The sequence below is a fragment of the Watersipora subatra genome, chromosome 7 (assembly GCF_963576615.1).
Source record: "Watersipora subatra chromosome 7, tzWatSuba1.1, whole genome shotgun sequence".
NCBI lineage: Eukaryota > Metazoa > Bryozoa > Gymnolaemata > Cheilostomatida > Watersiporidae > Watersipora > Watersipora subatra.
The window spans coordinates 39,243,448-39,257,427 of record NC_088714.1 but is presented as its reverse complement, the minus strand read 5'-3'; the positions used below and the strand labels follow the sequence as shown (position 1 = coordinate 39,257,427).

General features: G+C 36.2%; 1 protein-coding gene across 1 annotated transcript in view; it reads left to right on the top strand.

Annotated features, from left to right (window-relative positions):
• The first annotated feature begins 491 nt into the window (after positions 1-491).
• Positions 492-13,980, top strand: part of LOC137399950 (guanine nucleotide-binding protein G(q) subunit alpha-like) — a 48,887-nt gene continuing 35,398 nt past the window's right edge. The window contains exons 1-3 of the mRNA XM_068086220.1: positions 492-629; positions 7,104-7,305; positions 9,166-9,350. Of these exons, the coding sequence (XP_067942321.1) occupies positions 7,188-7,305; positions 9,166-9,350 (303 nt within the window). The 5' untranslated portion in view covers positions 492-629; positions 7,104-7,187. The remainder of the gene's footprint in view (positions 630-7,103; positions 7,306-9,165; positions 9,351-13,980) is intronic.

Here is a 13,980-nt window from a genome sequence, read left to right as displayed (position 1 = left end):
TTTAATGTATCTAGTAATTACACTTGATATATTAAATTTAGATTTGGCTGACATGGATTTATATACAAAGTACATTATTCAAATACCATTACCACCACACTATTTGACTTTGTATGTAAAACAAAAAAGTTGTTTTACGTAAAAAGTCGGCCACCCATTATTTTCAGATCACAAATCTATTAGCAGTTCATTGTTTTTGCACAAATTGTATCGGTATTGTTATGTGTGCGTGAACAACTAAATTAACACGTTCTACTGAGCACATAAAATTATACATTGCATGTACATCTTATAAATCTGGTGTTCATTCACTATTGCCCGTAAGACTTTCTTTGTTGCTATTGGTTACGTGGCTATAGCGGCAGCGGTCGGCTACTCTAGGGAGTAATTTTACGTTTTCTTCCTTTAAGGCTCATCGGATTTCTATATAAACACGACTAACGATTTAAAAGGACATATTAGCAAAAGAGTTTGCGACATCTTGCGGAAGCTTTGTCGGTCCGTTAGTTGCGTTCATTTCCTAAGTTTCATCAATGGTAGCGTTCGATAACTTTTAAAATATATCAAGTCACGTAGCTCTCTTCATATGGTACAAAAATGACGCTATTGCTACTACCATGATTATTTTGGTATGTAAACAAATATTTGATTTTGTTGCTTTTGCATCAACGTAACTTACAAATCACTTAATCAATCACTATGTGTTAATCGAAATCTACAAGGCAATTTGCGAAACTCCGATTACCAGATTATTTAATGAACAAAAAGGCCATCGTCAACAATAAGATTAGTGCTAACTTAAAAAAATTGGAATATGTTCGCCATTTTTTAATTAAAGGTTCTCTATTGCCGGTAACGAATCACAGGTGGCAAAAGATTTATCCTTTAGGCAAACTACATTCACGCAGGTCAATTTGTCGCTTAATATTTTAAATGTGTGTGAGTGTGCAGTGTTTATTGTCAGTATGCTCATAAGTATGCATTGATATGCATTTAAACTATTCTGCTGGTGCATATCGTGGGCTGAGCGCAAAATTGTAACTTCCCTTATGTTTTATATGAAGTTACAACAATTTTGCGCTCAGCCCACGGTATGTTCCAAAGACGTTTGGTTTGTTATATATCACGTTCAAAATAGAATAAGGAACTAGAGTGGTTGAAAAAAGAATGTGAAGGCAAAAAGGGATGAAGATGCTGATATGTAAATTATTAGATGCATTTTGTCATTAACGTTTTTGCTTACTAATATTTCAGATTAACTTGTCCCAACTTCATTTTAAGTAACATACTACAATTCAGTTTTATGCTGATACTAGCGCAGGTGACCGGTGCTGCCTGGGTAGTGGAAAATATATTTAAAAAATAATTAAGCAAATATGTTAAAACAGTGTTTGTAGTTTGCTTGGGCGCAAATATGTAACTAGACACATTAAGACTAAAACTGTGACTGTACTAAAATATTATGACAATGGTAAACTTTGTCATAATGTATTTAGTAAAATTTTGGGTGGTGATATTGATATGGCTGTTAGGGTTGGAGATAGTGGTTTGCCAGAGGATGTTAAGCCTCCTTTATTCTCCACTCATTTTGGCCATTGCTACCTACCTTTTATTAAAACTGACCGGCTTACTTTTTCTGGCCTCATACTGTATGACAACTGCGTGCCGAGATCTACTAGGTATTCAGAATAAAATGAGTTTCTCTGTAACTTTTTACCTCCTAGAAGGCCCTTTACCGGAAACTTTTGGACTTGACTAAAATATTTAATGTGACTTAGCAGTAGGACTATATTTTAGTAATAATTCAATAATTGCAATGTAATCTTTAAAAAGACCTTTTGAATGTTCTAGGCACAATATTGATACAATATTTGTGAGATGTTTCTTAATACACAACATTTTTTGTTTTTCCGTTTGGTGTCAGAATGTACACATTTTAGGATTGCCAACCTAAAATAAAGCAGCCTACATAAAGTTGACCATAAGGTTACCACAGGTTCTTTAAGGTCCAGTCCAACGAATTTTAGTGTTTAGTCTTTGAATCTTACTCACAGACATTGCAAAGCTGAGTTTGACTCGAAACTGAAGTCTCTTGAATTCAACTGGCAGATGTGATGAAATGAGGGTTATTTTTGGGATGAACGCTTGTTCACCTTTGCATTTGCCTGTCAAAATGATGACCTCCCTAAAACACAGGCCATCATCTTTCAATAACGAATCGAGTTCTTTGGCAAACCTTTGATGGGTTTAAGTTTCTATGAAGAATAACTGGAGCTTCTTTTTTCAAAATTAGATTATTGGGAGGCAGTCCTATAGGTTGCTGGCCATTTAGGAATTTTATTGAATAATCAATGATTTCATCTCGATCAACCATTTTTTCAAACAATTTGTAGCTCTAGAGTTCATAACGTAGTTTGTCAAGGAGTTTGGTATTGGATAAATCAACAGCATCATTTTTGGTAGCCAGCTTGGCCCTTTTACCAAGCCATGTTTGGTCTGAGAAAATAATTGAAAGATTTGGAAAGACCTTGTCATAAGTTCTTTTGATCGGTTTGGAACCCAAAATAGTTCTTCAGGGCGGTGAAAAATTTTTTCGTGTAATTTCATGCAATTTTAAAATTTCTTATAAAACCTTTCCCTAGGCCTAGTTGATTGTGAATGTATAGGGTTTGTAGAGTTTTAAAGGCTTATTTTAGACGAAGTAAACACACAAACAAGCATGGTTGCCAATATATTAGTTTTCATCTTTCAGCCTTATTCTTCAACTTCAAATTTTTCAGCTGTTCTTGTACATAATATCAGCATTAACCATTGTTTATACAGTGGAACCTCGGTTCTCGAACGCTTCGCTTCTCGACCAACTCGGTTTTCAACCAAAAAAATTTGAGATTTGTTCGTCTCAGATTTCGACCATAAATTCGGTTCTCGACCGAACCGGACCATGCGCATTTGAATTAAACATTCGGAACAGTTCCGGAAACAGCATGTTTATACGTTTAACGACGTTGTTATGAGCCACATCGGAAGGTTCTAAAAAAGGGAGAAGTTTCACGTCATTAATTCTTTACAAAAAGGAGCCATCTGGGAGGACGTCGCCTCTACCTAAGAGATTTTCTGGGGACACAACTCCTCCAATCGAGTTACCCTAAATTGTTTTGGAGGAGGATTCTTCTTCAAAGATGTGAAGTAAACGTGCCATTGCTGTTTCTGTTTTCTTTTTCACACGATTTTTGACGTATTTGATCTGCTGCATTTTTTTGCTGTTTTATTATCCATTTCTGCAATTTTTGTATTGTATCGTAACCTTTAATGTTTTTGATGTTTTAAGAGTAAAGCATATGAAGTGTTTACTTTTTGTTTTCTTTTTCATTCTCATAGATAAAAAATCTTTTATTAAAATTAAACACGATCTATATCTACCCGTTTTTATAGTATGCAGTCTACAGTACAGTTTATGGTGTAAAATGTTAAAAAATAATTTACCGAAGTTGTTAAATCGACTTGGAACAGATTAAAACTTATATATATTAATTCTAATAGGAAAACCTGTTTCGGATCTCGAACAACTCGGTTTTCGACCAACCATCTGGAACAGATTGTGTTCGAGAACCGAGGTTCCACTGTACAAGAGTTGAGTATAGCGAATTTACCTTAACAGTAATTAGCAGTAACAAAAACAATCATATCTGAATTTCAACTAAAACAAAAAAATACACCTTTGTGAGCTCTATGTAAACTGTGTAAACTGGAAATAAATTTATTTCAACCTGTGGTATTCTGAGTGTGAACATCAAAGGCGGATGCCGGTGATGGTCAAACTTTACATTAGATTGAAATAAAAATTTAAACAATTTACTATGTTATTAGTATGCTTGTTTTAGTCAATTTCATTTCAAACATCAATTTACAAATTATCTTTCGTATCTCTAAACTTTAACGTATTTTTTGTTTTCGGGTTGATGACTATTATTTATAGCAGTTGCACCGTTGACTTGAGGCTTTTGTAACCTTTTAGATTGTAAATTATTTCTGATTGATTGATTTATTGCAAAATTCCTGGTTCGAAGTTTGTTGATGTGTCCAAACCAAATAAGCTGTTGGGAAATGTGTCATAAATATAGCAAACTCAAAAATCTTAAAGTGGAAAATTATTTTGAAACTTATTCAGGACATAAGTTCTGTTTTGGTTATATGTTTGGCCTATTTCTTGTTTCCGATGTCGTATAGCTTACAAGTCTGGCATCGCCAGCGACACTTTTTTATCTTTTTAGTTTTTTCAAGCCTATTGATTGACTTTTAGTACATTCCTCAAAGGCAAGTTTTCTGTAACATTTTAACAATTTCTCTTTGTTTTGAAACCTTGTGTGGCACATTCTATGGTCTTAAACGACGAAAGGTTTGACAATATCTGCAAAAGTAGTTAATTTCCAGCAAGGCCACATAAAACTGTAGGTCATACTAGAGAAGCTTGGTTTATTTAGCAACAGTTTTGTAAATTTATGCTCCCATTATATAAAAGCTTTTCAAACAATTTTGAAGCCTACAATGGGTAGTCTTAAGAAGTTTTGTAATACCTGTTGTATGAATATCTATTACTATACTACATAGAAAATAAGACCTTTGTTCTTGACATATTTTTGTTAAGGATGCCTAACAACAAAGACAAGCCAGAGCTGAAATTACAGCTTTTGATACGCAGTTACTATTATGAGATGCTTTTTTTTTACTAACAATCAAGTCATATATTTTAATGTATTTATGGGATGTGTTCATCATACACATAAAGGCTGTTCAATTGTATACAACTTGAGCATTAAGGCTAAACATTTTGATCTAACACTGGTTGAGCCCTGCTCAACCATACAAAAACTTTATTTAAAACACTTAATGTAAATACTGTTGTCGGCAGACTTCCTGGCAGATGACGCATGTCGAACTTCTAGTTCCTCTATTGGCACGGCGCAGACCAATGACAATGCGTATAAAGAAAACTTGATTTTCCAATATTTGATTATAACCATCATGCATCAAAATTCAGTACAAACCTTGGAAGATTTTCATAAACTCATCAAAAGTGGATTTAATAATTTATGTACCCGGTTAGAAAACCATCAGTGTATATATAAAACAGGAAATCTGTGTGTGCCTGCATGTGTAAATGATGTGTGCGTCCGTATGATCTTTCTCATCGATTTCTAAATGGCTGTGCAGAAATTCACAATTTACATGTGGCTTGCCCTCAATGAAGGTTTCCCAAATATAGTTATTAAAAATTCCAAACTTTTTTCTAAAATTTTCATCTCAAATAACAAATTTCTTTTAGTCACCATCTTGAATCCACTAAATAATGGATTCTGATTACGTATTTTGCTTAGAAAGATTTTCAATTTTCAATTTTCGATGTTCTGTACATTTCTGATAAATTTATATATTTGTAACTGATGACTTTTGGTAGTTTTTGCCAGGATTATTGATTACTTTCGCCTTTGATGTTTACCATGTATACCAATATGTACCAAGACATGTTACCAATAATGTATACATATATATCTCTCTGTCATCACAAATTTCTACTACAATATCTTAATCAGTACTGATTAAAGGAAAGCCGATGAGCAATAGTTTCTTCTCACAAAATACAGACTGGAAGTAAAAACAGTATCTTGGTTAGCATTTGTATGAAACGCTGACCTTCACGTTTGTTAGCTATTGGCCATTATTAGTGATTTTTATTATACTTGGCTATGCTACTCGGACATTTGCGTTTCTCCGTGTAATCACAAGTTTTTATCTCCTCTGTTTCAAGTGGCCATTTAGACATTTATCAAGATAAAAATTACCCCTATTACACACGCGCTGTGATAGAGTCATCTACGCATGTCTTGGATAGATTAATAGATGCGCACATAGAAAAAGATAAAGAGAATAAATTTAAGGAAAATTCACTCGAGTAGCAAAAGGTATTTTAGCTAATTTTATCTACCATTGTATATTCAATCAAATAAACTAAAGACCATTTTCCAGAAAAGTTCCACCAAGGCTTGTGAGCCATATTTTCTTTTATTTAAAATAGGATTCTTGTGTTGAAAAACTTTATCAGTTTTTAATACGTAGGAAAAATCAAACCTGAATTTGCTGATTGTTTGGTTTTGGTTTGGCTAAAATAATTTTACAGAAATAAAAATCAGTTTCAATGTTATACCTTTGCATAGAACCTATGTCTGGAAATTTCATCGAGTCAACCTCCATGTATTTTTATCAACGTGTAGTGCGAAATGGCAATATTGGTTTTTATCATAAGCCATTTGATTGTTCTCACGGTAATATTCTAGGCATTAAATTTGCTCATAACAACAGAAATCACAATGAAGTTGTGTGGAATAGCTTATAAATGATCTCTAAGGATTTTAAATTGTCTTCTAGATTGGTTGCTCAAGGTCCGAAACATCTGTGTTAAACTTAAATATTTGAAAATTTTTATTAATGATGTGAAAAAAGTTTTTTAAAGTCGTAAGTTTTGATATTCTTGGGGATGAAATTTTTTTATTATGAGTACATGTTGTGTTTGACAATAAACCATCTGCATATACCTACTACTGTAATAGCATGCCTGTGTGTGCCTTAGTGAAATCATCCTTTAGTGGTGATTGTTCGTGATGAATCTGTTATAAAAATCAACTGATGAAAAATGGATTTATTAACCATTTTTGTGGAATCGTGACAGGTCTGAAGCAAATTTTTACAGAGTAGCTGGAAAGTCATTAGCTTTGTGAAAAGATATTTAGATGACCTCAAGGAAGGTTGAAGATGTAAACCATGAAACGATACTATCTAATCAATGGCTGCTCAGAAGCTATACGAACAGTAAAAATGTAAAGAACACAATATATGACAGCATCCAGTAAATTAGGCTGAATCAATATTATTATATATAACAATGTTGGCAATATGGCATTTCCAGTTGGATAGATAAAATAACCAGGAACTAGTGACCTAGTTTCCAGAGAGCTCTAAAAAAATCCTTCAGCCAGTTTTCAATAGCAAAAAAACCATGCAGATTTTACTTTCTAGACTAGGTAAACCGTATTGTTCCTTTTTTGTAGAATACAGTGTAGTTGGGTACAGAGACAAAGTGCAGTTTCTCCTCATTGCTGTGATCAGCGGAAGACCTGGCTCCATTTGGCAGCATGGGGTGCTGCCTGACCGCAGAGGCCAAGGAACAGAAGCGCATCAATGCAGAGATAGAAAGGCAGCTACGGCGTGATAAAAGAGATGCCAGAAGAGAGTTGAAACTCCTGCTCTTGGGTAAGTACCATTGATGCTGAAAATATGATGTTTGTATATTTGGTTCAAAGGAAGTTAAATGTGGAAATTTTGGTTTTATGAACAGTGTAACTTGACATGTAATGTTTCATCATGCTAACATCATGCTATTAAATTTGTTGTTAAACGGGCTTTAGAGAAGTTGCTGTAGTTATTGCTATACACGGGCGGGCGGCGAGACGTGCTTTTATGTTGTTTTTTTAAAAAGTAGTTGAAACTAGTTTCTCATCATAAAAGTGTCGCATGCAAGCGGACTAGCTAGCGGTTGTTGGAGGGTAGGGGAAAGGGTAGGGGAGAGGTTCATTGAGAGATTTGTGTTGTTAAAAAGTATGTGGCGGTATAAGCAAGCCGGCTAGATGTATTGAGATGTATTGAGATGTATTGAGATGTATTGAGAGGAAAGCTGTGAATAGTTTGCTGACACTACTAGCTAATCAGGGTTGCCGGTCGGTATAAACACAACTGCTTGCTAGCTAGGTGTGTTATCGAAGCTGCTGTCTTTTCATTGTTACTAGTGGCATTTAAGCGAATTGTATTCTAGCTTCTGCTTCAGTTAATTCTACTCTCCCCTCTTGCAACAAGCTTGCTTAGCTCATCCAGCCTGGGCATATGCACGCCTTGTATAAGCCGTGTATAAGCCGTGTACGCTCATTAGACTTGTATCGATCTCGAAAAGGTTTATTAGGTCAGATGCGAATGAAATATTCTAATTGCTTTTAAGGATTCCCTCATTGGCAACACGATGTGAGATTAGATTTTCTAACTGAAGGTTACTAGTAGTTCAGCTATACTATGGACACAAGCACTCTGTCTCAACCACCCTGCCTCAACAAGTTCTCAGCCGTTACTGAGTAATGCTTTATTTACCATAGACCGAAACAGGCGACTACGTCTACTTACCAACAATGTATTATCACACGAATTATGTACTGTCTGTTAGAGCGTTGGCTCATTGCTCTTCTGTATATTCATCTCTACACTTGTTTGCGTTTTGTACATAGTCAACTTCATGTCTGTGCTGCAGATATCAGCTAATAGTGTTCTAGATTTAAGGCACATCCAGTTGAGTGGCTGTTTGATTTTATTGGCACAGTAGAACCTGCAGTCGATTGACATTTGATGTTATTGGTACAATAGAACCTGCAGTTGAGTGACTTATTATTGTTATAGGTACAATAGAACCTGCAGTCGAGTGGCTGTTTGATGTTATAGGTACAATAGAACCTGCAGTTGAGTGACTGTTTAATATTATAGGTACAATAGAACCTGCAGTCGAGTGGCTGTTTGATGTTATAGGTACAATAGAACCTGCAGTTGAGTGGCTGTTTGATGTTATAGGTGCAATAGAACCTGCAGTTGAGTGACTTATTATTGTTATAGGTACAATAGAACCTGCAGTCGAGTGACTGTTTGATGTTATAGGTACAATAGAACCTGCAGTCGAGTGACTGTTTGATGTTATAGGTACAATAGAACCTGCAGTTGAGTGACTGTTTAATATTATAGGTACAATAGAACCTGCAGTCGAGTGGCTGTTTGATGTTATAGGTACAATAGAACCTGCAGTTGAGTGGCTGTTTGATGTTATAGGTACAATAGAACCTGCAGTCGAGTGACTGTTTGATGTTATTGGTGCAATAGAACCTGCAGTCAAGTGACTGTTTGATGTTATAGGTGCAATAGAACCTGCAGTTGAGTGACTTATTATTGTTATAGGTACAATAGAACCTGCAGTCGAGTGACTGTTTGATGTTATTGGCACAATAGAACCTGCAGTCGAGTGACTGTTTGATGTTATAGGTACAATAGAACCTGCAGTCGAGTGACTGTTTAATGTTATAGGTACTGGAGAGTCAGGCAAAAGTACGTTCATCAAACAAATGAGGATTATCCATGGCTGTGGCTACAATGATGATGACAAGAGAAGTTACATTAAATTAGTATATCAAAATATTTTCATGGCCATGTCATCTCTCATCAAAGCTATGGATACTCTCACCATCTCATATTGTCAAACAGAAAATGAGGTACATAAGTCTCTCTCTCTGATTTTCACTGCTGTCAACCCGAAATGTAGCAGATTGCATATCCTGTGCTATTTGCAGGAATTCACTGTTTTATTAATGAATGCTTAGAAAGTGTGCCAATATCTTGCATTCTGGTCTCTTATGTGTCTGGTTGTTACTTTTCTGAATGGAAGCAGTCTAGTTGCTATTAGGTCTAGGCCTACATATGTTTGTAGGTCACTACTAGTTGCTATTAGGTCTAGGCCTACAGATGTACATGTATGTAGGTCACTACTAGTTGCTATTAGTAAGTCTAGGCCTACATATGTTTGTAGGTCACTACTAGTTGCTATTAGGTCTAGGCCTACAGATGTATGTAGGTCACTACTAGTTGCTATTAGTAAGTCTAGGCCTACATATGTTTGTAGGTCACTACTAGTTGCTATTAAGTCTAGGCCTACAGATGTACATGTATGTAGGTCACTACTAGTTGCTATTAGTAAGTCTAGGCCTACATATGTTTGTAGGTCACTACTAGTTGCTATTAGGTCTAGGCCTACAGATGTATGTAGGTCACTACTAGTTGCTATTAAGTCTAGGCCTACAGATGTATGTAGGTCACTACTAGTTGCTATTAGTAAGTCTAGGCCTACATATGTTTCTAGGTCACTACTAGTTGCTATTAAGTCTAGGCCTACATATGTTTGTAGGTCACTACTAGTTGCTATTAGCAAGTCTAGGCCTACATATGTTTGTAGGTCACTACTAGTTGCTATTAGTAAGTCTAGGCCTACATATGTTTGTAGGTCACTACTAGTTGCTATTAGTAAGTCTAGGCCTACAGATGTATGTAGGTCACTACTAGTTGGTATTAGTAAGTCTAGGCCTACATATGTTTGTAGGTCACTACTAGTTGCTATAATTAAGTTTAGGCCTGCGGATGTTTGTAGGTTACTACTAGTTGCTATTAGTAAGTCTAAGCCTGGGGATGTTTGTAGGTCACTCATCGTGTAATTAACCAATCAATCTCGCTGCACTTAGATGCAGACAGACTGAGACCATAGATAGCAAGCTGTCCCTGGCATTGCCTTGTACTAATTGAGTAGCTGAAGATGCTAAGCAATTTGTGCTGCGCTTGTGTTCAGCTCGTTATTCAGTGGGTCTCCTATCAAGTCACTGACATACCTTCACATCGTCAGTCAACAGTTGCCAATCACTTGCAGTGTATATGCCTCTCTAAATCGCCTCTCTAAAATTTTGCTGAGGCACCTCGCATACATCTACCTACCTTTTGTAGCAAAACAGTCGATGATGAAGCCATTTGGGAAAGTTTTAGATCATGTTAAGTACTATGATAGAAAGCTTGATTGTAATAAATTACATTGTCTTAGAGTATCTCACCTTCAACTAGCAGACTCGCTTTTGATGTAATCAACGTAGCCACAGTTCAGTTTTATTTTGTCATTCGCAATCTATTCCAGAAGGCTGCGGAATGTATTGCCATATCTGTAGCGACTCATACCCAGCCTCGATTTTCCGGAATTTCATGTAAAGTTCGAGAATGTAGAAATAGCTTATGTGTTTTATTGTACTAAAAGGAAAAAAGTAAAATAATACACTAATGCTTTTCACACAATATCGTCAGTATTTTGTGAAGCTCGATGTACTCTTCTGCGTTCAATAGTCGATAAAGAGTCTGGTGGCAACCGAGCAGCCTCACCAGCTTTCCTCGGCTTATGTCAATACGTTTGAGTACCGGATTTTGCTTAGAAGCCAGAAAGTCCTAATTTTTAAAAAACTTGATCTGACTGCTTTATCTTCAACCTCTCCACAGCATAGACCTATTAATTATAGTATAGTTAATAGGTCTATGCTCCACAGCTAGGCTATACCTGGCAGTACCTGGTTTACATGTACAGACATGTTAGCATCAGTTATTTCATTGCCCTCAGTCAACTTTTTTCTCTTGTTACTCTTTTTCGCTTGGCACTTGAGCATGGAAGGAGTTAATGCTATTCATTTAATTTAAAAATTGCAATGCTGCGAGTTAAGCTTGTTTTGGTTTATACAAGTGGTAACTTCTTAACTCGTCACAGCTAAGTTGTAGGGAGATATATCTATTACAATAGAGTCACATCTAAGTTGTAGGGAGCTATATCTATTACAATAGAGTCACAGCTAAGTTGTAGGGAGCTATATCTATTACAATAGAGTCACAGCTAAGTTGTAGGAGCTATATCTATTACAATAGAGTCACAGCTAAGTTGTAGGGAGCTATATCTATTACAATAGAGTCACAGCTAAGTTGTAGGGAGCTATATCTATTACAATAGAGTCACAGCTAGTTGTAGGGAGCTATATCTATTACAATAGAGTCACAGCTAAGTTGTAGGGAGCTATATCTATTACAATAGAGTCACAGCTAAGTTGTAGGGAGCTATATCTATTACAATAGAGTCACAGCTAAGTTGTAGGGAGCTATATCTATTACAATAGAGTCACAGCTAAGTTGTAGGGAGCTATATCTATTACAATAGAGTCACAGCTAGTTGTAGGGAGCTATATCTATTACAATAGAGTCACAGCTAAGTTGTAGGGAGCTATATCTATTACAATAGAGTCACAGCTAAGTTGTAGAGAGCTATATCTATTACAATAGAGTCACAGCTAAGTTGTAGGAGCTATATCTATTACAATAGAGTCACAGCTAAGTTGTAGGGAGCTATATCTATTACAATAGAGTCACAGCTAAGTTGTAGGGAGCTACATCTATTACAATAGAGTCACAGCTAAGTTGTAGGGAGCTATATCTATTACAATAGAGTCACAGCTAAGTTGTAGGGAGATATATCTATTACAATAGAGTCACAGCTAAGTTGTAGGGAGATATATCTATTACAATAGAGTCACAGCTAAGTTGTAGGGAGATATATCTATTACAATAGAGTCACAGCTAAGTTGTAGGGAGATATATCTATTACAATAGAGTCACAGCTAAGTTGTAGGAGATATATCTATTACAATAGAGTCACAGCTAAGTTGTAGGGAGATATATCTATTACAATAGACTCTGTTGGTGTTTAGGCATGAGGCTGCAGACCAGTATTGATCCTGTCTGATACTGGTGAGCAGGCAGTTTGGATAGCTCTAGATAGCTCTGTTTAAATGCATCCTGAATTCTATCATGTCACAGCTATATACCTGTTCACTTATCAGCACTAGTGAGCGTGCTGGGCGTCAGTGTACTGGGCGTCAGCGTGCGCGTGCCATGCCGGGCTCATCTAGTCAGTCCTATACTAGTTACTCAACTAATCAATGAATTAAAAATGACTGGGTACATGTTAAGGAAAGCCTAAGCTGTGGCATAGATGCTGCTGTCCTTCATGGATGGCTAAGGCCCTCGCCTTGCTAGTCATCTACCATCATTCTAAGGCTGACTTTCACATCAATCGTCTCTCCTAATTGGATTTTTCAGAAATGGCACTGTTTCAGTTCATCATAGCTTGGCTGCCAGCACCTCTCCGCTCTCCTGTAGTCAGCTCACTAGGTAGCACCTTTGATTGTACTTTCTGGCTGCGTTATAGTACTTTTTGAACAAGAGCATAATTCTTTCAAGCAACCACCTATAGTAGCAACGTTGTTTGTCACTCAAAGTTGTTGGTTCATCAGTACATGAAATACTTGCCTGTACCGGGTTAGCCTAAAGGGGTGGTCACACGAGAGCCGAAACGAACTAAACGACGCAAAATGACGTCGCTGTCAGTTGTAAACTGTTCGGCCAAAGACATTTCTATTGACATTTTTATTGGCTGATTAAAGTTTTAGCGAGCACACGTCACATTTCTCCTTAAACCATAACTATCACGTACAACTTTTATTGTATTTATTAAGTAAATCAGACACGCTGATTCCGATTTTGTACTCAAAATAAAGATTAGTCCACTAACTTTTAGAGTAATGAAGGCTTTTTTACAGCGTTTTAATATCGGTCTCGAAAACAACACGATCGGCACAACAAGCTCCGCCCATAAATACGTTACGTAACCTAGCTTTTTAGGAACAGCAGTTACATAGGGATGTTTAGACCGATTTAGAATAATAGAGATGGGTGTTTTAAAATCCATTAATATCTAAATTCAGCTTTAAAAATAATTTCAGTCTTTTCTGAAAGGTAGATAAGCTATTTAACATTGCATATTTAAAAAGCGCGATAACAACGCTAGCTTGCTATAAAACCGCGCTTTTTGAGCTCACTTTTCTCGGCGTTCAGCCTATTTAGACATCATGTAACTAGATACGAGCAATTTTACATAGTTTATATATACCTTTCATAAAAGACTGAGATTATTTTACAGGCTGGATTTAGATAATAATGAGTTTTAAGACACCCATCTCTATTATTCTAAATCGGACTAAACATTCCCAACTTCCGTTCCTGAAAAAGCTAGGTCTCGTCACATATTTATGGGCAGAGCTTGTGATGCCGATTGTGTTGTTTTCGAAATGGATAGTGAAACGCTTTAAAAAAGCCTAAATGACTTTGAAGGTTAGTGGACCAGTCTTTATTTTGAGTACAAAATCGGAATCAGCGTGGCTGATTTACCTAGAAATTATGATAAAAGTTGTTCGTGACAGTTATGGTTAAAGTGTG